Source organism: Brienomyrus brachyistius, chromosome 20, assembly GCF_023856365.1.
Source record: "Brienomyrus brachyistius isolate T26 chromosome 20, BBRACH_0.4, whole genome shotgun sequence".
NCBI lineage: Eukaryota > Metazoa > Chordata > Actinopteri > Osteoglossiformes > Mormyridae > Brienomyrus > Brienomyrus brachyistius.
This window is the reverse complement of record NC_064552.1, coordinates 2,295,346-2,317,724: the sequence shown is the minus strand read 5'-3', so window position 1 is coordinate 2,317,724 and position 22,379 is coordinate 2,295,346. Positions and strand designations below refer to the sequence as shown.

Here is a 22,379-nt window from a genome sequence, read left to right as displayed (position 1 = left end):
AGGTAAGACAGAAATGCATTAAAAGCCAAAAGAAGAGAGATCTTGCCTGATCGCCGGGCTGGAGGGACAGTCTAAGAATAGCCCCCCTGTTCAGAAAGCGATAGCGCTGGAGACCTGCTGCTCCTTATAAGGCCTGTAAGGGGATATGCAGTATGCCAAGCCTCCATGATTCACATAGCTAATATAGCCTCTTCTTAGGCTAACAGATTTTTCTATTCTAACTCCCCAAGGTACCAGCGAGCCCCTTTTCGCACAGAGCCCAGGCAGGCCTGAGAAAATGACCGGGGCTGGGGGGGGGAGGGGGGGTCGCCCGGGGCCAGGTGAAGCTCGTTTGGTCTCCTAGGTGAGTTTCACCACCAGTGCCCTGCAGTTCAATGCTCATCATGGAAGACAAAGTGAACTGGGCTGGCCAATTCGGAGTTGGGCCAAAAATCACATAGCTGTTCTGTGCCAGCACCACAAAGACCACAGGTTCTCCTTGGAGAGCGAGCAAGCTGGTGCCCCTCACAGGCTGGTGCCCCTCACAGGCTGGTGCCCCTCACAGGCTGGTGCCCCTCACAGGCTGGTGCCCCTCACAGGCTGGTATCTATGTTGCCCTTGTGGCTTGACTGACCCTGGGTTGACTAACCTTTTATTAACTAATGTTTCTGGATGTCTGTGTCAGTGGAAGCAGCATAAATGGTGAGCGTGAGCCCCGCCACCCCCCCCCCCCCCCCCCCAAAAACGGACAGGAGCACCAGTGCGTCACCTGAGGGTCACATCACACTATTGTTAGTTACATAACAATCCCGGCGATCAGGTGACACCACGTGCATTTACACAGCGGTAAGCTAATGATCACATTACATTATCTAATGTTATGTTATGTTAGTTTGAATAATGTAACAGTCACCTGTGTGCCCACAAGAATGAATGAGAGGGCTTAGTTACCCTGAATTTCTCTGCTGAAACGTCTCACACAGGAGTGAACAGATGTGACTAAATAAATCAAGTGTGAGAATGCGACACCGTAACAGATTTTAATGATTCCAAAGTAATAGTCTACATACCATGAATGAAGTCACATTTATGGGTAACAGAGGGATATAACTCTTAGCTCTTTCAGCCTCGAAAAGCCTCCCGACACTCAGGATATTCTCTCCTTTACACACGGTTATGCAAAAAGGAGGCATGTTGGTCTCATACTGCAACACTGAAGGGCATCAAGTTCATCTGGGTTGGTTAAACTGAGCAGACCAAAATAAAAATACATATTAAATAGTATGTGATGGATCAGAATGCTTTGCCCCCACCCAAAAAAAAAAAAAAGACAGGCAAGACCCTCAGCCTTGGATACTTATTCTCTGCTTTGGATCTTGGTGGGACTGTGATTATCCATTAAAGAATGAAAGAAAACTATACGATCATGTAATCATGTGATCAGCCCTCTGTCACCAAATCCCAGGGCGACGGGGGGGGGGGGGGGGGGCAGCTCAAAAATAAACACACTGGAGATATTTTGATCTCAGAGGATCTGGCATGGCCTCATGACGACATCACCCTCGTCAAGAGGCCTTCCTGGGGCTGGGGCTCTTCTCCAAGGGCGGGACAGCCCAATGCCCCCCAATGCCCCCCAATGCCCCCCAATGCCCCCCAATGCCCCCCAGAGCAGGTGTGCCCAGGTGTGGCGCCGACTGTACTTCCTGATGTAAATGTCTGTAACTTCTTTAATGAAAATTGTTTTTCTGTTTTCTTATAGTGGCCATGTATAATGTCATCATCCTCATCATCATCATCATCATTGTCATCATCATCAACATCATTATCAGTCATCATCCTCATCATCGTCATCAACATCATTATCAGTCATCATCATCGTTCTTTTCCCATTGCTTTTCCTAGTGTTGCTTGTGGCTGCTTACCATGTAACATACCAGGTAAATTTATGAAATCTTAATTCAGGCTACATTCCCCTTTGTAGTTTAGATATTACAAGACTAATGATTATCAATGCTGGTGAGAACATTTGAAACTTTCTGGAACAGTCTATGGAAATTCACTCCAGCACTCTTGCACACTCATCGTTGTTCGTATGTCAACTAAACTCAAAGCACTTGCCAAACATTTGATAATGAGACATTCTCCATTCCTCATTCTGAGCTGCCGCCTTGCCCACCCCCCCCCCCCCCCCCATTAAATGGTACGGTCCAGCCACACTCCAGTGGCTGGGGTCATAAATACATGGAAATGGGGTGACATCAAAAATAAAAATGCCAGCACATGCAGCAGGCGAGCTGCCTACATGCACCCAACACTCACGTGGAAAATATGCAGGGCTATCTATTGTGTCCCCCCCCCCCCCCACCTCAATGAGAGAGAGATAAACTTGGATGAAAGGAGACGCCACTTACCGACAATTGGCAGGGCGAGGGGCACATCACAGCAGACACGAGATGCATCGATAGAAAAACACACAGAATAGGAGGCTGACTCTCAGGAGCTGTCAGCCTGCTCATTCGTCATCATTTGTGCTGTGCACAGCCAAGTTAAAGCACTCACAATTACAATGAGCAGATACTAAGTCCAAAGTGGCGTACAGGCGAGATAGACAGTAAGCATGCAGCTGTAGGCTGGCTATAAATACGGCCAGCGTGAGCTTCCAGTGAATGACCAGTAAGTAGTGCAGGTTAGTACTGGAGCAGGAGCTAAAGACCAGGCAGCTAAACTGTACTTACACCGATACCACACAGAGAGGACAAAAACCTGATTTAGCGTTTCTCTGGAGCTGGGAGCGAAGTTATGTTTAATGGAAGCGGGCAGATTGCTAGACAGTTGTCACTGCAGTCACTGCCTTTGGGTATAGAGTATGTGCAGTGAGAGTCAGACATGGCAGGGACCTCGTTTACCAGGGTAACATGTCGGTACCCTCACAGAGCTGAGTCAAAATGACACGGGGTCGGGACAGACAGAGATACTGTAGATGGAAGGTTCCGGAGAGATGGTTTGCTGGGACTGGGTGGAGATGGAGAATTTACAGCAGCTCATTGCTGACTTTATTATTATATACAGCAAGCAAGACCTTTCAGTTTCATTTCAGAAATAGCCCCACGTTTGCCTGTGTGCATGTATAGCAGCTTTCTGCTGTCTTGACCTTTGACCTCTGTCCACTTCCCCTCTGACCTGCACATTGCCATCGGCGTTTCCCCTTAAGGCTCCTAAGTAGGGAGCATTAGCAAGAAAAATACACAGTGTGACTTCTTGGTAATAAGCCAGCATGGAGCTTAGGGGTCTTGCAGGGTCTTATGTGACAGTCTCTCCCAAACGGCTGGTGCCGCAGTGGGCGTTTCTGCTGTGCGCTCGTGTGTCAGTCCTGTAACAGAAATCCAGCAAAGCCCCCCTCTTGCCCCCTTCCGGCCACACGTCCCAAATGCCGCCGCCCTCAGGGACCAGGGGCCGTGCTGGTTTTCATGCAGCCTCAGCTGCTGGTCGATCGGTCGAGGTGATTGTTTGGAAGCTTAATCTCAGGTTTTATCTGACCCTCATAAAAATCGGAGCCTTGGGAGACACGGTCTGTCCCACTTCATGAGGGCTTGTTAACCCGAACCCAGCCAATTCAATGTTACTCATAGCACCTCCTGCAGGGCTGCGGTGGTATATACAATAAGAGTTTAATGCTCAGATTCAATTATTCCTAATGGAACTGACCTTAAAATTTACTATTAGTATATAATTAGCAGTCAGCTATGCTAACAGATTAAAGCAGGCGGAATGAGAAGTTTTACAGCGTTGTCATTATCAGTCCTTAAATTAAAAAATATTTTTAAAAACTTTATAGGAGATATTACATCAGTTGCTGAGCAGGCGGGACTTACATCATGTCCCGGTGTGATTTGTATGGATCTGGCCCATGTGCGTCAGCGCTGCTGTTACTCTCAGCCAATCACGTCACTGCCAGTCATGGACATTCAATTTAAACGTAAACAAAATGGCACACAGAAACAGAAATGATTCTACTACAAAATTCTTAATATTCAGCGCATTTATACTACAGACGCTCCTCTACTTACGAACAAGATACATTCCGAACGGCCGTTTGCAACTTGAAATGTTCGTAAGTCGTTATTCAACATCATTTTAAGGGCATACAGAAGTACAAAGACGTAGCATGCTGTGAGTACGCACGCTACGCTGCAGCGCGGCAGGAGTAGCGGCCAGAAGTCGTACTGGGCAGAATTGGCGCTCAGAAAAAAAAACTGATGTTGCGGACAGGAAACGGGAGCCCAATGATCACAATTTGTACATACAGTCCTCTCCGTTCGTATGTCTGAAAGTTCGTAAGTAGAGGAGCGTCTGTATACACGCTGCTTGAGGCCTTTCCTGTCAGAAGCCTCCTTTATTAATAACCAAATCCTTTATATATTACATTTTAAAGTCCCGACAGCCGGCTGCATTAAATTGGAAATTCGGTAAATAGCATTAATAAGTACAACTGAGAAAAAGGTCACTGTATTAAAAAAATACACTAATGCAAACCACTGTCTTGCAGGGAACAGTGCATCCTTAAGGAGTAGCAGCGATAAGTGACTCCCCATATACGTATGCTTCTGCATTAGTAAATCGATGTATCTTTTTGGGGCTCTTTGGCTGAGGTAAGAAGGAGAGCTGCTGGTATAAATCCCTCATTGAGACACAAGTGATGCCATAGTAACAGAGCACACCGGTAACCAAGGTAACAACACCATGATGAAGCACGCCGTCCATTGGGGATTGACGCCTGTTTGCCATTTACACAAAAATGAGTGAAATTCAAAACTAAGTTTTAAAATCAGCAGAAATTTACAGGAAAATGAAATGCCAGGACAGTTGGTAGTTTGTTGTGTTTTTTTTCTGGGATCTGATTGGCCACAAACTCACCAGTAAGAGGTACCCATAAGGATGGGAGAAGCCAATGAGATACTCTGATTTGTAAGTATTCAACTTTACCTTCTTAATTTCTTTGGCAAATATGGAGGCAAATACAAATGACGACGGTCAGAGGTGATGCTCATTGGCTGGCCTTGCGGCACCAATATGTAATTTCTGCACAAAGGATTGTGGGTAACCACTGGGGTCATGACCCCTGAGAATATGAGCAGTGTGCGCTACAGGGAGCACCCTGAGTTGGGTTGGGTAGATCGAGACCTTGGCGCAGCTGGGATGGTGTTGATTGAAGTGCTTCTTGGTTTCATGGGATAGTTAATGAACAGCCAAGCTGTTGATTGATCGATTTATTTATTTATTTCTTTATTTACATAACGTTAAATAGCAATTCTTGTCATTTGAGTTTTCGAAAAGCTGCTTATAGGATCTAAAGACAGACTATGTCCTCCAAACAGCCGTCGTTCCTGGGGGTGCCACCCGTCACGCCCCAGGTCCCCCTCTGACGTTGGGTCCATGCCTGAGAAGAGCAACATCTGCCCACATCGATTCGCACAGGACAACAAAGAAAACTGTTTGTCACAATCACGACATGTTAAAAACACCATAAAAGGCAACTAACACATGTATTTGTCAAAGAGCAGGCTGCGGACAAAGCTAAGATGACAACACTGACTGGGGCAAACGCAGGACTTTATAACTAAGCACACGTCAGACAGTTAGGGCTGCTGTCTCCCGTTATATACAGAACATTCCAACATCGGTCATAAAACTACTGCATGCCTACACATTTGTAATTCCAGGGATCACATTTCTAAAGCGACAGCAAAGAATAAAATATTTCAAATAAATAAAGTTTTCCATTTCAAATAATGATCTGCGTGTGTTGCCTGATGCTTTAATGGGGAAAGTGGACCATTCCAACACCATGTCATTAAGGGGGGAAAGTGGATCATTCCAACACCATGTCATTAAGGGGGGAAAGTGGACCATTCCAACACCATGTCATTAAGGGGGGAAAGTGGACCATTCCAACACTATGTCATTAAGGGGGGAAAGTGGACCATTCCAACATCATGTCATTAAGGGGGGAAAGTGGATCATTCCAACACTATGTCATTAAGGGGGGAAAGTGGGTCATTCCAGCACCTTGTCATTAAGGGGGGAAAGTGGATCATTCCAACAGTGTCAGCAGCAATGGCAACCATGCGTGTAAAAGTGGTGCTTAAGTTTCCATCATCACAGGTTGCTCGAGGTTGAGGGAGGGACATGAACAGGATGAGCACCTTTTCAGACCTGTGCTGTTACTTCACAGAGAAAGGTGTACACTGTTTACAGCCCTTAAAAACACTTTTATGGGAAAGATGCATAAATTAACACGACTAGTTGGAGAAATAGTGAACAAAAAGTTAGATGCTGTTCTTTGGCTGGGAGGGGGGGACTGGGTCTAAGTGAGGGCTGGACTTGGAGATGGCCGGACCACCTGACCCGGGAAGGGCGTGGCTGGACTCTGACGTGACGAAGATGCTGGGGATGCGATCAACAGCTGCCTTAAATCCCGCCCCTTCCTGTACGACACCGGCCTATTGACATCAACAGGAAGAGAAAAGAGACTCAATCACAGACATTACTGGCACAGAAGGAGGGTCATTTATCAAGGTGCCATTCAGCTGATGCTGCCATAGCAACACAGGAAGTTCTCCTTCAAGCTGTGAAAAGCACTCAGACAGCTGAGAGTGACAAGGAGGAGCTGGGAAGCAAGATGGCCTGCGGAGGCAGAAGCCTGTGATTCGTCAGTGGCATGTGTTCAGTAATTAATTGTCTAGATTAAAAAAGTCAAGCAAACATGCAGAGTGAATGCAGAACATGCAAATGATGAGCATTACAGAGCACATGAGCTGGTAGGGACACAACGTGCAGAAGATTACAAACTGAACTGAGAAGATATGATTGATCTGCATCGTTCAAGATGTCAAGGCAGAAAACTGCAAACAGACCGATTTACAGAGATTGCTTTCATATGCATAACTGAGCACATTCGCTGCTCACAGACAAAGTAATTTAAGCTTTTGATGCAGAGTTCTACACCACGAGAGCTCAGCTGTCACCACGCAGCATGACACAGGCAGGGGGAAAAGCGACGATCCACTTTGGGGTGCCAGTAAACAAAGGGGTTCATTAGGGTAACTTAAAACCAGGAAGATGCAAAATAAAGAGACGACAATGAGTGGAAAGAAAAGCCAAACGGGAAAACAAATAACTACTGAGACCAGAGAAACACACATTCTGACACAATGACCAACTGCAGAACTGACCTAAGGCGGGAACTTATAGGCACAAAGCAAACCGGGTTAGGAAGCCGCAGAAGAGACGCGGAACGATGAACCAATCAGGGAGGGAGCAGGACAACGAGCCATCAGGTGGAATAATCATGAGGCACTGGGAAATGGGGGGGGGGGGGTCTAATAAATTTAATCATGGAACCAAGAGACCAACAGGGAAACTAAGAAACAGAATCAAATGCTAAGAATATAACAGACAATAGGGGGCGGCATGGTGGTGCAGTGGTTAGCACTGTTGTCTCACACCTCTGGGACCCGGGTTCGAGTCTCCGCCTGGGTCACGTGTGTGGAGTTTGCATGTTCTCCCCTTGTCGTCGTGGGGTTTCCTCCGGGTACTCCGGTTTCCCCCCACGTGAGAGTGAGAGTGAGAGTGAATGGTGTGTGAGTGTGCCCTGCAACCCTGCAGGTTGTTCCCTGCCTCGTGCCCATTGCTTCCAGGATAGGCTCCGGACCCCCACGACCCACGGACCTGCTGGCCAGTTTGTAAAGTTCGCAAAGGGTGGCTTCATTACAGACCCTGACACTCAGTAGCCTGACCAGTGTCACCTGCACAACCACACCAATGAGGAGGAGCACTGAGGGTCATGTGGGACAGGAGAGGCTCCCTGATTGGCCAGTGTACTGGAAAAGACTAATGACCAGCCAGTAAATAGGACATGCTAGGGACACCGCCCACCACGGCGAAACAAACTTTGGGGATGCAGAGACTTATTCGCACTCCTTCCGCCAGTCCCTCGGCCTCTTCATCACCCCATCCCTTCGCCGCTCCATCCATTTTGTCCCTATTTAACTGTAACAGGACCAGTATGTTTGCCCCTCCTGCATGGCTTGAGACAGACCGAAGCTCTATGTCTCAGGTTAATCCTGTGCCGGACAGAGGACGAGCTGGTACCTGAGCAGTGAAAGCGGCATGGGAGGCGGCCATGGGAGGCGGCCATGGGAGGCGGCCATGGGAGGCGGCCACACTGCTTACCTTAAGCGCATAACGTGTCCTGGCTGCTAATGTCAGACACATGAAATAGCTCTACAGTTAAAGTCTATCCCTATAAATAAAATTACTCAATCTACAACTACAACATATAAAAACTGAATAGAAATATATCTTAAAAATAAAAAATTAAACCACACACTAGCTAAACGTAATTTCGATCCAAAACTGAAAATAATATAAAAATAAGAACTAAACCAAAAAATAAAAAACTACAATAATACCGTTTTACGCAAACTGCTACGTGCAGATTGGTGACTTTTGTGCCAAGTGATTATTCATTTCAAAATGTTTTGATGGATTGTTACAAAATCATGGTCTAAATATGCTGTTTTCTTAGCTGATGTCATTTGTACATTTGAAGATGAATGAATGAAAGGTGTTTGGTTGATTGGGCATAGCTGGTGCACGGGAAACAACATAGAAGTTAACGTGTAATTTAATGAAATCATTTAGTTGCATATTTGTTAATTGGCTATGATTTATGAATTAACATTTATAGTTTGCAATTACACTCATTATACACTCATTAGGCTCATTATAGTGATTAAAATTAGGAAATGTCGTTTGGAAAAATGTCACCGCAAACGCAGCTCCAGAAATTTCGCTCAATCAGGACTCATAAACACCAAATATAGGCCAGAATCCAATTAGCGGATCATTCATAATCAATTGGGCGTCATCATTCCGGAGCTCGGGAGCTGCTTGAAGTCAAGCTGACATTGATTAGACCTCAAGTGTGGCAGGATTTAGGGGCGATGTGAAGGTCACAGAATGGATGGGGGTCGCACTGTCAAAAACCAATTACCTCCTAGAGCAGCCAGTATATACGTGCATGATGTGCATTATCATTACAATAGTGGTATAAATCTCAGTGCACCCTGGGCTTCCTGTTCTCTGGCCTTCATAACCACCCTTGGTTCACCAGCTACTATGTTGTAGCCTGTGAAGCTCCAGAAGTGTCACTTTTTCATGGCACTGAGAAAGTGGCATGAAAATGAAGAGTGACAGTCTGATAATGGCCCCGGCCAGTGAGGCATGCAGGAGTGCGTCTGTCCTCAAGGGGCCTGTAATGTCAGCTGTGTGCTAAAAACTCAAAATAATCCGCAACAATCCCCGTGGCACACAGCTACCCCTCAGATCCTGAGATAAATGAAACGATCCAATTCCACCTGGTCATCCAGTGTAGCAGTGCTGTCAAGAATGGTGAGAAGTGCTGGGGTTCAAACAGCTAGCGACACTTTACCAAACACCCGAGAATGATGCTAAAGCGCCACTAGTGTTCTATGGCTGCCTTACGGACCCCAAACGCTGACGGCATGATCTAACACTGTCTTAGCATTTTACCTGATGCGTAACAGGACAGAATCATTTAAAGGAATCAAACCAATAAACGTCAGTTGCGTCTCCAAGGGTGTTCAGTAGACGACTCTCTAGACAAACTTGTTTGATCGCTTAGGAAAGATTCAATCACTCAAGTGTCCCTGTGGGAAACTGTGGTGAGAGTCAATCTATATCCAATTACTGAGGAGAACGAGCAGAGTGCATTCCTCCACTGACGGAAACCTCCACAGGAGGCTTACAGTTGGGGGAGAATCTCTGAGTGCAACTGCTCTGAAGGTAATCCACCTGTCACAGCGAGTCCTGGGCCAGCGGCAGTGTCACATCGTCCCCAAGGACTGTCCTTCCCCCCGAGCTTCAAACACAGCATGGCAGTCGGCAGGGCTCCAGTCAGGTGACATCGTTCTGAAGTTCTGGGGCGCCATAAGACGTTTGAAGCGGCACAGAATTAGTTGTTGACAGCATCATGGGAGGGTCTCCTACCTTCTCAAAAACAGTCGAGTCATGGTTCTTGATGGAGCTGGAGTAGTAGATAGGCAGCAACTCAGCGCTGTCCATGGCAATCTGGCTGGACACCTGGCGACTGGCGGGCCCTGAGCCCGGACTGCTGAGGTCGCGTTTGGCATCCGTGTCTGCTGGGGCCTGGGGCATCACGGGCCGGAATAAAAGCCGTCATTGTCAGATTGCTCACTGCCATCGATTAGCCAGAGTGGCCCGGTGGATGGGACGGGGTACCTACGGACTCGTTGTCCAACGCGGAGGAGAGATGGGACTTGATGCTGCGGTGCAGGGGGTTGTTGAGCACCGACGACTGGCTGATGAGCGTGGATCGGCGGGCGGACATGAAGCTGCTGGTGACGAAGCGATCCTGGGCAGGGACACAGAGCAGGACGCCCAGGCAGGGGATGTATCTGGCGAGGGCGGACCTGGCAGCAGATACACCACACAGGTATTCATACCTTCAGCGTAGATCTAGTGTTGATAGAGTTGCAATGAACGGAGGGAGAATAGCTCTACATAGATATAACGCGGCTGCTCTGAATTCAACACAGTGTAACTAGGAACATGGAACACAAAATAAATGCTTTCAGCATGAGTGAAACAGGTCAATGCATCTGACAGTATGACCACCTATCATACTCTGGACCTCAAATCATGGTCCAAAGTGATAAATACCAGGCCTAGGATCATCACTGTACTGGTAACCACTGCCATCAGTAATGACAGGTGACCAGATTGTTTCCCAGAATCATTACCCAGAATTCAATGGCATGACTTGGTGTCAGGAAATCCATAAGCCACAACCAACTTATTGATTTAGATCTAGATTCTGACTTTGTGCAGTGACCCTCAATTAGCAATCACCAGGGTAACTTTACATTAAAGCTGATTGACTCAGGCTTTCAACCAATCAGAAGCTCTCTACAGACAGTGACGGACGCTGCTGAGGAAAGTGGACACCAGGGTATATTTGAATAGACAGCCGAGGGCTCCTGGTGGTCGGCAGAGATGATGCATTTATAAAATACCAGCATGATTCATTCATACAAAAATTCTCCAGTTCTCCAAAAATATTGAAATAGCACAACGAGGTCCCTCCCCTTTTTCCTTATTTTCGTGAGCACGCAGTCGTGTCTCCAGCTCTGGTGATTTTCTGGTGAAAAATGGCAGCCGGTGATCTCAGAGTATGTTGGCTTACTGTCTGCTGACTGAGGCACCACTGCTCAGCTCAGGACTCCCCATCAGCTTAACCCGTCAAACCCCATCCTTTATGAGCATTTTTCTGTCCATTTCTGAGCATTTTTCTATTCATTTTTGATTAATTTTCTGTCCAATTTTGAGTATTTTTCTATCCCTTTGATTTTAGGCCTGTTACATGGTATGTACATGAGTTACCCACATGTGCTTTATGGTTTTTTAAATTACGATCCGCTGGATAAACACAAGCATAACAGATAGTTTTAGAGTCTTCTGCTGAATGTTTATCGCTAAAGGTTTCCCATGGTTGATGAAGTGAAATTTGAGAACGAAACTTCTGTCGGTCAGTTGAAGTCCATCAAGATGAGGGTGGAATATTCTAAGCAACAGACCAGCTCCACGTTGTTGTGTGGGAGGCGTTGCACTTACACGATGGGCACGTTCGACTCTTTTGACATCAAGCATACATATACCAACTTTTGTGAATAAATATTGTGAAAATATCAAGTAATTGTCTCCCCAATAAATAAAATGCTGTGTTTTGTTGTTATTTCTAGTAAAAAATATGCCTCACTGTGCACAGGATTACTCTGGAATACTTTAGCGCACAATGTTGGACGACCGGATCGAGTGATTTCTCTAGATTCCATAGACATGCGATTCGAGTCTATCCAGAGTCACAAGCCTGAGATTAGCGGGAGCGAAAAATCGAGGCATTTCGCGTTTGTCGGGTTCTAAGGGTCAAACCAGGCCCCGTTCACCAGGTCCCGCCTCCTCGGGCCCCTACCTGTACTTGGGGTGCGTGATGGCGTAGATGATGGGGTTGTGGATGGCCGAAGCTTTGGCAATGACGGCAGGCACCGAGTTCATGTACGGCGTAAGCATGTCGGCGTACCTGCGGGGGGAGAGAGGGCGGCTCACCTCACATGCCGTTGTTTATGACACCCAGAACAGTAACTTCATGCAATCCATGGTGCCACTCAGGTCCGCTAGATGGCCACCCAGAGCACCCTCTTCTGGGGGGAGGTGAAGCTTCCCCAGGACTCCACATGGGCTTGGACCAGCGCTGGCTAAATTTCCAGAATCCATAAAAATCCTGCTAAGCTAACATTAGCCATCAGTATCCCATCTATCCCGGTCGACAGTCAATGTCCAGCCTCCTAATAGATGGTCTGGCTCTTAGGGGATAAACTGATTACACTTTGCTGAGCAGATAGGCTGTGTTACTGTGAAATTAATGAGGTTTTTCTTAGTGAAATATGTCCAGAATCCTTTTGATTGCCAGTCACAAGGAATTTGATTTGGTGCAGATGGTAGTGTGACATGTTAAATTAAACATCCAATCAAAACAAAAGCACAAAAAACAAGAAATAGAATAAAAGTAAAAACAGATTGAAACTGAAATAAAAATGTGCAAATAATAAACAAACATATAGAGGTATAAATGATGGTGGGAAAGCAGCTGCAGAGTGAGGATGGTGCAGCATTAGCTGCGAATGTGAGCGTGTCGACGCAATGCAACCTGATCCACCGTGACGCGCAGCCTCACCCCGCAAACGCTGTTAAGGCCACGCAGGAGTACGGAGACCAGGAGACGACGTAGAGCAGGATGAGGATGAGCGCAATCTTAGCCATCTTCCAGTCGCTCTTCATGCGCTGGAACTTCTTCATCGAGTCTTTCTTGCTCTCCTTGTTGATTTCGTTCACGGCCCTGCGAGAAGCACACGCAGGACATGCAGACACGCAGACATGCAGACACATACACGCAGATATGCAGACATGCACACACAGACACACGCAGACATGCAGACACACACACGCAGATATGCAGACATGCACACACAGACACATGCAGACATGTAGACACACGGACATGCAGACACACACATGCAGATTTGCACACATGCACACACAGACACACGCAGACATGCAGACACGTACATGCAGACATGCACACACAGATATGCAGACACACACATGCAGACACACACACGCAGACATGCAGACATGCACACCCAAACACACGCACACACCAAACAAAGTTTACATATTTATACTGATGTGAAACATACAGTACAGAAACATATTGCGTCGCAATGGACAGGGCTGCATATATAACAGTATATATTTACTGAGCTCAGAGATTCCCTCCATGTCACCCTGAAGGTCCTGACGGTTTTCTGAGGCCATTTTTTACATGACGTGACGCAACCAGTAAACTGGTACTTAAATTAACCACACCGGGCTCCCCAATCGACCATCTGTCCAGCTGAGAGCTCGTCCTCGACGCATCTCTCAGCCTGGGGGCCGCAGGCTGACACATCTCGGTTCGGTGGGCAGACACGACGCGCTTCAGTGCTTTATGCTTCGGCCTGACCTTGCCTCATGATCATGTAGCTAATATTGCAGAGTCCGGGTGACAGGGAACATGTCCAGTGTAAATAATCGTCTATAAATCACCTCAGTTACTCGTGTTTGATATATATGTGTGAAATCAAACGGAGCTGCTCCATCAGCCAGAAGTTGGTTGCATTTAGTCCTTCTGTGATGCTTCACAAAGAATTCACAGGGATCAATAATGTTCTGTCTTATGTCATATGATCTCATCTCATACGATGTACCCGATGGGCGGTTTTTAAACATCACTGCGACTCACGTACTTGTTTGTCTCCCGGATGGAGCGGAAGATGAAGGCGTAGCAGTACATGATGATGAAGAGTGGGATGAAGAAGACAAAGATGAAGAGCAGCATGGTGTAGGCCCGCACCGAGGGGGTGAAGGTCATGTAATCCCAGGTGCAGGAGGTCAGCAGGCCCTCTGGGACGTAAGCACCTGACGGGGGGGGTGGGGTGGGAAAGCGTGACATCATTACGGGTGGGGCCAGACTCGTGTCGTACTTCCTTTTGCCCCCCCCCGAGCCAGGCACACTCACTCCAGCCGAAAAAGGGCGGCAGACTCCAGCTCAGGGAGTAGCCCCAGGTGGCGGCGAGGATGAGGAGTGCGCGGCGGTGAGAAAGCAGCCCGATGGAGGCCAGCGGACGCGTGATCACGACGTAGCGGTCCACGGCGATCACCGTGAGCGTGATCATAGAGCAGATCCCGAACAGGGCACCGCAGAAGGCATACAGCTCGCAGACTGGCAGGGAAACAGGCCGCAGGCTCAGCTCACATGGGAGGGAATGCTGTGATACCTTAGATCGCGAATGCCGGCACTGAAATGCGGTAATCCACTTACGAAGGCCTACCTCGTGGTACGGAAGGCCTACCTTATGGTACACATTAAAAGGACAAATGAGCAGGAATAATAGCTGCTCTTAAAAACAGATAAAATAAGATGGACTTCATTGACGCCGGGGGGAAATTCTGGCGCGAACAGCAACAAGATGCATATTGCAGACAAACAAGACATGTAGCGCAAAACAAGACAAAATACAAAGTCAGTGCATATAGTGCAGACTGAGTATAAAAGGTACATAAACAGCACGTCCTAAAAAAGAATATTAAGGAAACAAGTAAATGTCAAAAAATACTGACAAGTTGCCTCTGTAGGCAACCCTGCAAGAAAACACACATCAAAGACAAAGGCTGTATATGTAGAAGAATGCAATTAATCCCAAAGGAAGCAAGACAAATAGCAGGTGAAATCCTAAATAATTAATCATCTGTCCTATACCTTATTATCCTGGTCAGGGTCACAGGGGGACCAGGTAGGGGACACAGCATCTACAAGGCACTGCAGTTGTGTTGTAGGAAGTCCTAACCATGGGCTGGGCTTGACGGGGGGGGGGGGGGGGGCGTGCCGCCAATCCTTACCCTTCTCCCCGAAGATCCACCTCTTATGCATGCTGGCGATGAAGAAGATGGGCGTCTGGGTGACGCACATGAGGAAGTCTGCAACGGCCAGGTTGATGATGAACATGTTGGCCGGTGTCCTGAGACTCCTGCTCCTGTAGATGAATGCAGAAACAGCTAACACACACACACACACACACACACACACATTATTTGGCAACTCCAATTCACTTTAGTATGTTTTTGGACTGTGGGGGGAAATCGGAGTACCTGGAAAAATCCCCATGACAACACGGGGAGAACATGCAAACTCCACACACATGGAGCCATGGTGGACATTAATAAAGGAGCTAATTAAGCGAGGCAGTATGAGGCAGCTGTAGCTTCAGAAGCGCAATGCTGGTCTTTTGGCATTACGACCAGCCAACAGGAGATCCTCTGCCCTCAGGCAGCTTGTAGAGCAAAGCTAAAACTGGCCACTCCGATTAACAACAGGGAGGGCAAATCCAGATCCACAACGGGGTCCCTTGATGAAATGGACAGGAGGAAAAAATGTTTCCTTCTGGTATTTAAAGCCATTTGTTATTCTGGGACAAATATAGTAACTGATGAGAGCGAGCCGTGGAACGGCGAGCCCAGCCTACCTGCAGAAGGCGTACATGACCAGGAAATTCCCCACCATTCCGGTGATCCCCACAGCCAGGATAACTGATCCAATGGTGTAGTGAGCGTGGTCCGGCACGTCCACCGTGGGATAAGGGTGATGGGCCCGGGGCACCGGCACGGCCTGCAAGCAGATGCCTTTCGATGAATGTAGTGTGTAAATCATGAATCTGTAACTCATCCCAAACACAAGGCTACAGTTCCCCAAAGTCATCATGTGAGGATGATGGGTTTTGTGAAGACTGGAGGTCAGAATGAAGACCTTCTTTAAAATGATAAAGAAAGATCACATTGAACTGAACTGTATCCTTTGCTGTCATTGTACCATTACAACCAAACTGAGTATGCGACTCCCAAATAGATTCCAACGGAAATGCAGAATAAAAAAAAAACACAAAAAATACAAATGTAAAATGCATTAACCCCCACGGGCTCGGCTGCCTCTGTACCCAGGAGGACCTCATTAACCCCCATGGGTTCGGCTGCCTCTGCGCCCAGGAGGACCTCATTAACCCCCACGGGCTCCACTGCCTCTGCGCCCAGGAGGACCTCATTAACCCCCACGGGCTCCACTGCCTCTGCGCCCAGGAGGACCTCATTAACCCCCACGGGCTCCACTGCCTCTGCGCCCAGGAGGACCTCATTAACCCCCACGGTATCGGCTGCCTCTGCGGACCGCAGCCTCCGACTCCTGTCCCATTAAGCAGTTGCTGATGGGTGCGTATTTCACTATTTTCACCAGCTGGTGATGCCCTGAATGCTCTTTATAGAGTGTACTGTTAACTCGCAGTTACTCCAGGGACTGGCTGACCCAGTAAATCGATACCCATCACATTTAATGGCAACACCTAGGATGGTCTTGTGATTAAAACACGGAACACTGAACACCTCATGAACACGTAAAGCTTTTTTGCACCCGATATTCCCCCTCTGACCTCAGTGTATGTGTAACGCAGGCTCACTGTGTTGATAGAGGGCGGCTGTCAGCTTTAATAAACACACTCACCACAGCCATATTGGCTCCATTTGATCGGCACTGTGAACTCACTGAGCCCGGTGGGTGAGATGGATCTCTCTGGTGACCAGCCTTCACTTCATCAATCGTACAAGACAGAGGGTCTTAAACCAAGGACCACCAAATAAAAATGACTGGGACCCCCCAATCGCTGATTTCACAAATAACCAAGAACCAAGGAGTGAGGGACGATAGTTGTGTGCAAGGAGAGCATGATGGGATATGGGAAAAGAAGCATTCCAATATACCTGCACTCATACCTGTACAAACGGCAAATAAAAGCATAATAAAAAATCATTTAGCAGTATATCAGCCCAAGTGGACAGGCGAGCCCAGAGAGATGAGCGTGGGTGTCTGACCTGATCTGTGTGCATGAAAGCTCCCATTCCAACTGGGTCTTTCCCAGTTCCTGAATTATGAATAAGAAGAATGTTTTTTTTTCTGAAAGTTACTTCAGTGTCATTCATTATTCAACAACAATTGATTGTTACAATGGAGTTACTTTATATCTGCCTCACACACTGTACAAACAGCTGCTCTTTGTACAGAAACAGCACAAACTGCCTGTGCATTAATAATGGTTTTTAAAATACATATTCACAGCCTGGGATCTTCTCTTCTGTCTTGCATACATGTTTTAAAGGCCATGAAGGAGAGACCTTTTATCCAACAGCTGCTCTTCCACAGCAGAATTTTTCCCCCCCAACAAATAAGAAGATTAAGGAAAATAATCATGTCGCTCTCAGCTTCTGCAATTTAAAATTCACACTGCAAGGGAGACGAAATGAGATTTTTCCAGTGCTTCTTCTAAAGCAGCCATGAAGCCAGAACAGAGAAGCAGCTGGCATCATGACAGCACATAAATAATAAACGATGACCTAAGTGAAAAGCACAGAGGTGACCGTGGGAGGGAGGTTTGACACGACGGTGTCACGACCGGTGTGACCACCGAAACGGCAAAGCTTTAGAAAACCAGCAAGACCTGCAACAACAAAAATCTTGACTTAACATAAACAGCTGCTTAAATTGTGACCTCCCATTACCTGGAAATATGGTGTCTATCTCACTGTGATAAAATCAAAGAGAGAGAGAGAGAGAGAGAGAGAGACAGACAGACAGACAGACAGATAATATAGACAAAAGTGTTGTGACACCTGGCCATTGCATCTACAGGAACTTGTATGGCTTCCCCTTCTAATTCCATAGGCGTCAATATGGAGCTGGTCCCACCTTTTTTAGCTATAACTTCTGCCTTTCTCCTGGGGAGGCTTTTAAAGTGTGTCTGTGGGAATTTTTGCTCATTCATCCAGAAGAGCATTTGTAAGGTCAGGCACTGATGTTGGACGCGAAGACCTGGCTTGCAATCTCCATTCTAGTTCATCCCAAAGGTATTTTATGGGGTTGAGGTCAATGCTCTGTGCTGACCAGTCAAGCCCTTCCATGCTAAATGCACCCAACCATGTCTTTATGGACCTGGCTTTGTGCACCGGGGCACAGTCATGCTGGAACAGAAAGGACCTTCCCCAGACTGTTCCCACAAAGCTAGAAGCATAGACTTGTCCAAAAGGTCCTGGTTTGCTGAAGCATTACGATTCCCTTCACTGGACAGACAAACAGAGAGACAGACATAGACAAATATAGACAGAGACAGTCAGACAGAGAGACAGAGACAAACACAGACAGACAGACAGAGAGAAACACAGACAGACAGACAGACAGAGATAAACACAGACAGAGGGACAGAGATAAACACAGACAGACAGAGACAAACACAGACAGACAGACAGACAGACAGACAGAGACAAACACAGACAGACAGACAGACAGAGATAAACACAGACAGACAGAGACAAACACAGACAGACAGACAGAGACAAACACAGACAGACAGACAGAGACAAACACAGGCAGACAGAGACAAACACAGACAGACAGACAGACAGAGACAAACACAGACAGACAGAGACAAACACAGACAAGGACAGACAGAGATAAACACAGACAGACAGACAGAGACAAACACAGACAGACAGACAGAGACAAACACAGACAAGGACAGAATTCTCTTCAGAACGCAAGACGCTCAGCCACCCAGCCCCGGTTCTTGACATTACGAAGCCGGCATGTCCCATTTTCCGGGCCATCTCCGCTCAGGGATGCTGCCCCTCCATGGTTCTTCAGCAGGAATATGAGAGTCTGAAGGATGTGGGTCCCAGCCTGTTTTTATCTCCCACATGGGTAGCATCGACCCTGGCCAGTAACTGCCAGACAGATACTAGCTATCCCGTGAGTCAGTGCCCATTAGCGAGTAAACTATGAGTAAAGGGAGACCCACACCCCACTGACACACTGTCAGGGTCACAGGCTGACCATCTTCAGGGCAGTGACACCGACCCGAGTAACCTGCCTGCCAACAGTCATCCTTTAAAACAACTTGCATCCTTACCTCACAAATTATTGCAGTTTTTTCCCCCATGGGTTCATTTATAGCTGAATGTCTTTGATACTTCAGGCTATCTTTGATTCACAACGAGGCTACTATCAAAGTTCAAACAGAGGCGGAGACAATGAGCAGAGATTTAAGAGACTGTAATCACGGAGTGTTTGGGTCTCTCACTAAAATGAGAACATTGCCCCCTACTGTCTGTACAGTACCATCACACCCCAAATTCAGCATAATCTCTTGTCATTAAAGTCAATACAATACACTTTATTTTAAACTATCAGTTTGCCGACTGGTGATTATTATTATTTAAAATAAATTATCACATAAAACAAATTCAACTGAAGATAGCGGGTAAAGTGAGGAAATGCAAATACGTTAAAATCAAGTTATTTTTATTCATCCTAAAAAGTTTTCCGTGTCCGGCACTCTTGATGAGGACAGTAATCAAATATCAGTGACGACTAGTGCCCTCAGTCACCGTAACCAATATTAAGATACCAAAAACAATATTGTAATAGACCTAAACGGTCGCGTTAGTATCAAAATAAGTTTTTTTTTTTCCATTAGTAAAATTGGACAGTTTGGTGGGCTGCGCTACATAGCCTACCTGTTGGCATATAATCACACACCAGGAAAAAAGCACTTTAATATAAGCGGTATATTTACTTAAAGCGATCTTTTGATACGTTATCCCCGATCGGTCTGTTTCTGGTCAAGGACATAAGTCAAATTAATCGAAGTAAAATTAATTTCAGTGCACTGTACTGGAAACCAGTATACATGACATACATAACAGTCGTATATGTTATCATTTAAGTTTTATGATTTGCGGCTCGCTCAATAATTTATTTAGAAGGATGAACAGAAAATATTTGTCCCGCTCGTGTAGAAAAGGCGGCTTGTCGCGTCTTTCTGTAGCTCCAGCGAACACCCACCTTTATGAACAGAGATCACACACAACACCGCGGCTCCGCGAATCCAGGCGGACACTCACCGACGGGGAGGGGGGGGGGGGGGGGGGGGGGGCTCCGGAACCACACCAGCTCAAACTTTAAACTGTTGGGGTACAAAGGTCTTCAACCCATCCTCACATCTGCCCTTCAGCAGCATCCGTAAGCACAAATAACCTCACAATTCTGACATAAACACCCACCTGCACAACCTCTACCCCCCCCCCACCCCACACAAAGAGCATCACTCACAGAGGTGGCCGTGGGGGTTAGCTCCACATGCCTGAAGGCACTCTCCGCGCTGTCATTCCAGGCTGGGCCGGCCGGCTGAGTCCCACCGCTAGGGCAGCTGGGGTCCGGTGGGGAGCAGTGGACACCCCCTCGGAGGGGCAGCAGGGTATTCATGCCCCCAGATATCGGGGGAAAAAAAGAACAAAGACAAACGTAGAGAGGGGCTGTGTTCCACCTCAGGCCCCCAGCATCAGCTCAGGTCCTGCTGTCAGAGCGCGAGTCCCCCACCGAGCCGAGGCCTCCCAGTGTGCCTGCCCCCTCCCAACGTGCCTGCCCCTCCAGCATGGCCATTCGGCCATTTATACCCCCAACCCGCACATGCTCCATCCTGGTGTCTCTCCCCCTCTCTCTCTATCGTTCTATCTCTCCCCTTCAACCCATTCAGGTGGAGCTTTGACAATCTGAAGAGATGCAGCAGTGAAAACGCACTGTTAGCTGTTTGTGCTTTAGATTCCCTACTTCTGAGTGTGATCCGAACTAGTGTGATACGAACTAGTGTGATACGAACTAGTGTGATCCGAACTAGTGTGATACGAACTAGTGTGATACGAACTAGTGTGATCCGAACAGGCAGGTCTTGTGCTAAAGTCATGTGACTGGAATTATTCTAAAAACATCGTATTTTCTAGATAGATTAGGGTATCCTGTTCCCTTGTAACAATCCCCCTCCCTTATCTAGTTAATAATCTACTTTTTTCTGGCTATTATGGGCTTGTAATCTGGCAATTTATGGATAAAGTCATGAAAATAATAACAGGCACTACATCCAGATGAAAAAATGAGCTTGTGACCTGTTTCCAAAACAATAATCTGCATAATCAGAACTAGTCTTGCTTGTTTGGCGTAATTAGAGGCGGTGAGGCAGCCGGGCCGTTAGGTAAACGGCGCTGAGTGAAGGACCCTTTGATGTTGCGACTGAAAGCTCATTAAAAACTGTGAATTGGAAACACCAGACAAATAAAGCATGTAATCTTTGACAGATATATAGGAAAGTAAGCAAAGGGCGTCCAAGAGAACAAAACCCTGGGGCGAAATGAGAATGTAGGACAGGGAGCAAAGAGTAGATTTATCAGGAAAAAGAGGCCTTTGTCTGACTGTAAGCAACAGTGAGATCAGCCAGAGAAAGATTTACTCTGTTATTCACTTCCTGCTGGGAAAAGCAGGTGATCTGCTGAAAGCATGACCGAGAAAAGCATATTTCTCAGCTTCCAGCATGTGTGTGTGCTATTGTTTGGTGACCCTGTCATGAGATTGACTGCCTAAGCAGACCCACTATATTGGGGGTCAGGGGTCATCGGGATTGGCGTCCACGTGACCACGCAACGCAAATGCAGAAAAGTAATATTTCACGTGCAGTGAATGTGGTCTACTGATGTCATATTGTCTTCATTAACATGCCATTGTGGTTGGGCTGGGATAGCTAATCATGAGCAAATGAGCGTCAGCATCCTGCTGCTCTGAATGGCTCTTACTCTCCTCTTAAGGTGCAGTATTCACTGGTTTTCCATCTTTAAATTAAGAACGATTTCAGTTAAAGTAAGCATCAGAATGCAGGTAGGCTAAATCCCTCTACAGAGAAAGTTTGCAAGGCTCCGATCTGAGCGTGCAGACCTGTGCATGCATGCGTAAGCTCCATATTCTGCGGAGTATCTGATCTTTGGAATGGGGGGGGGGGGGGGGGGGGAGGCAGCCTGACCATGTCGGCCTGCCCACTTAACATTTGTTGACAGGTCTTCATGAAGGACACCCCAGGTCCACCTTCCTCCAGCTCTTCCCACACCTAGACCCCCTTGTGCATCCAATAATGACTCCTAAGCCTTTATCCAGGCAAATGACATTCCGCAAAAAGACTGTACTGAATACCAACTAGGGTTAGGGAACTACATTTCCCAGCATGCAACGCCCTGCTTGCTTTCAGTGTAACAGGTGTTTGTTATCTGACTAATCTGACTATCTG

At 47.0% G+C, this 22,379-nt stretch overlaps 1 protein-coding gene across 1 annotated transcript; it reads right to left on the bottom strand.

The window, feature by feature from the left end:
* Positions 1 to 5,241: 5,241 nt before the first annotated feature.
* On the bottom strand, positions 5,242 to 20,653 carry LOC125716028 (melanopsin-A-like). Its single transcript, XM_048988243.1, has 10 exons — positions 20,384 to 20,653; positions 15,702 to 15,844; positions 15,079 to 15,212; positions 14,198 to 14,401; positions 13,926 to 14,097; positions 12,815 to 12,976; positions 12,053 to 12,160; positions 10,307 to 10,493; positions 10,051 to 10,209; positions 5,242 to 6,479 (listed from the first exon to the last, which is right to left on the bottom strand). Exons 1-10 carry the CDS (start codon positions 20,534 to 20,536, stop codon positions 6,306 to 6,308), a joined length of 1,596 nt encoding a protein of 531 aa, XP_048844200.1. The 5' UTR covers positions 20,537 to 20,653; the 3' UTR covers positions 5,242 to 6,305.
* Between the last annotated feature and the right edge of the window lie 1,726 nt (positions 20,654 to 22,379).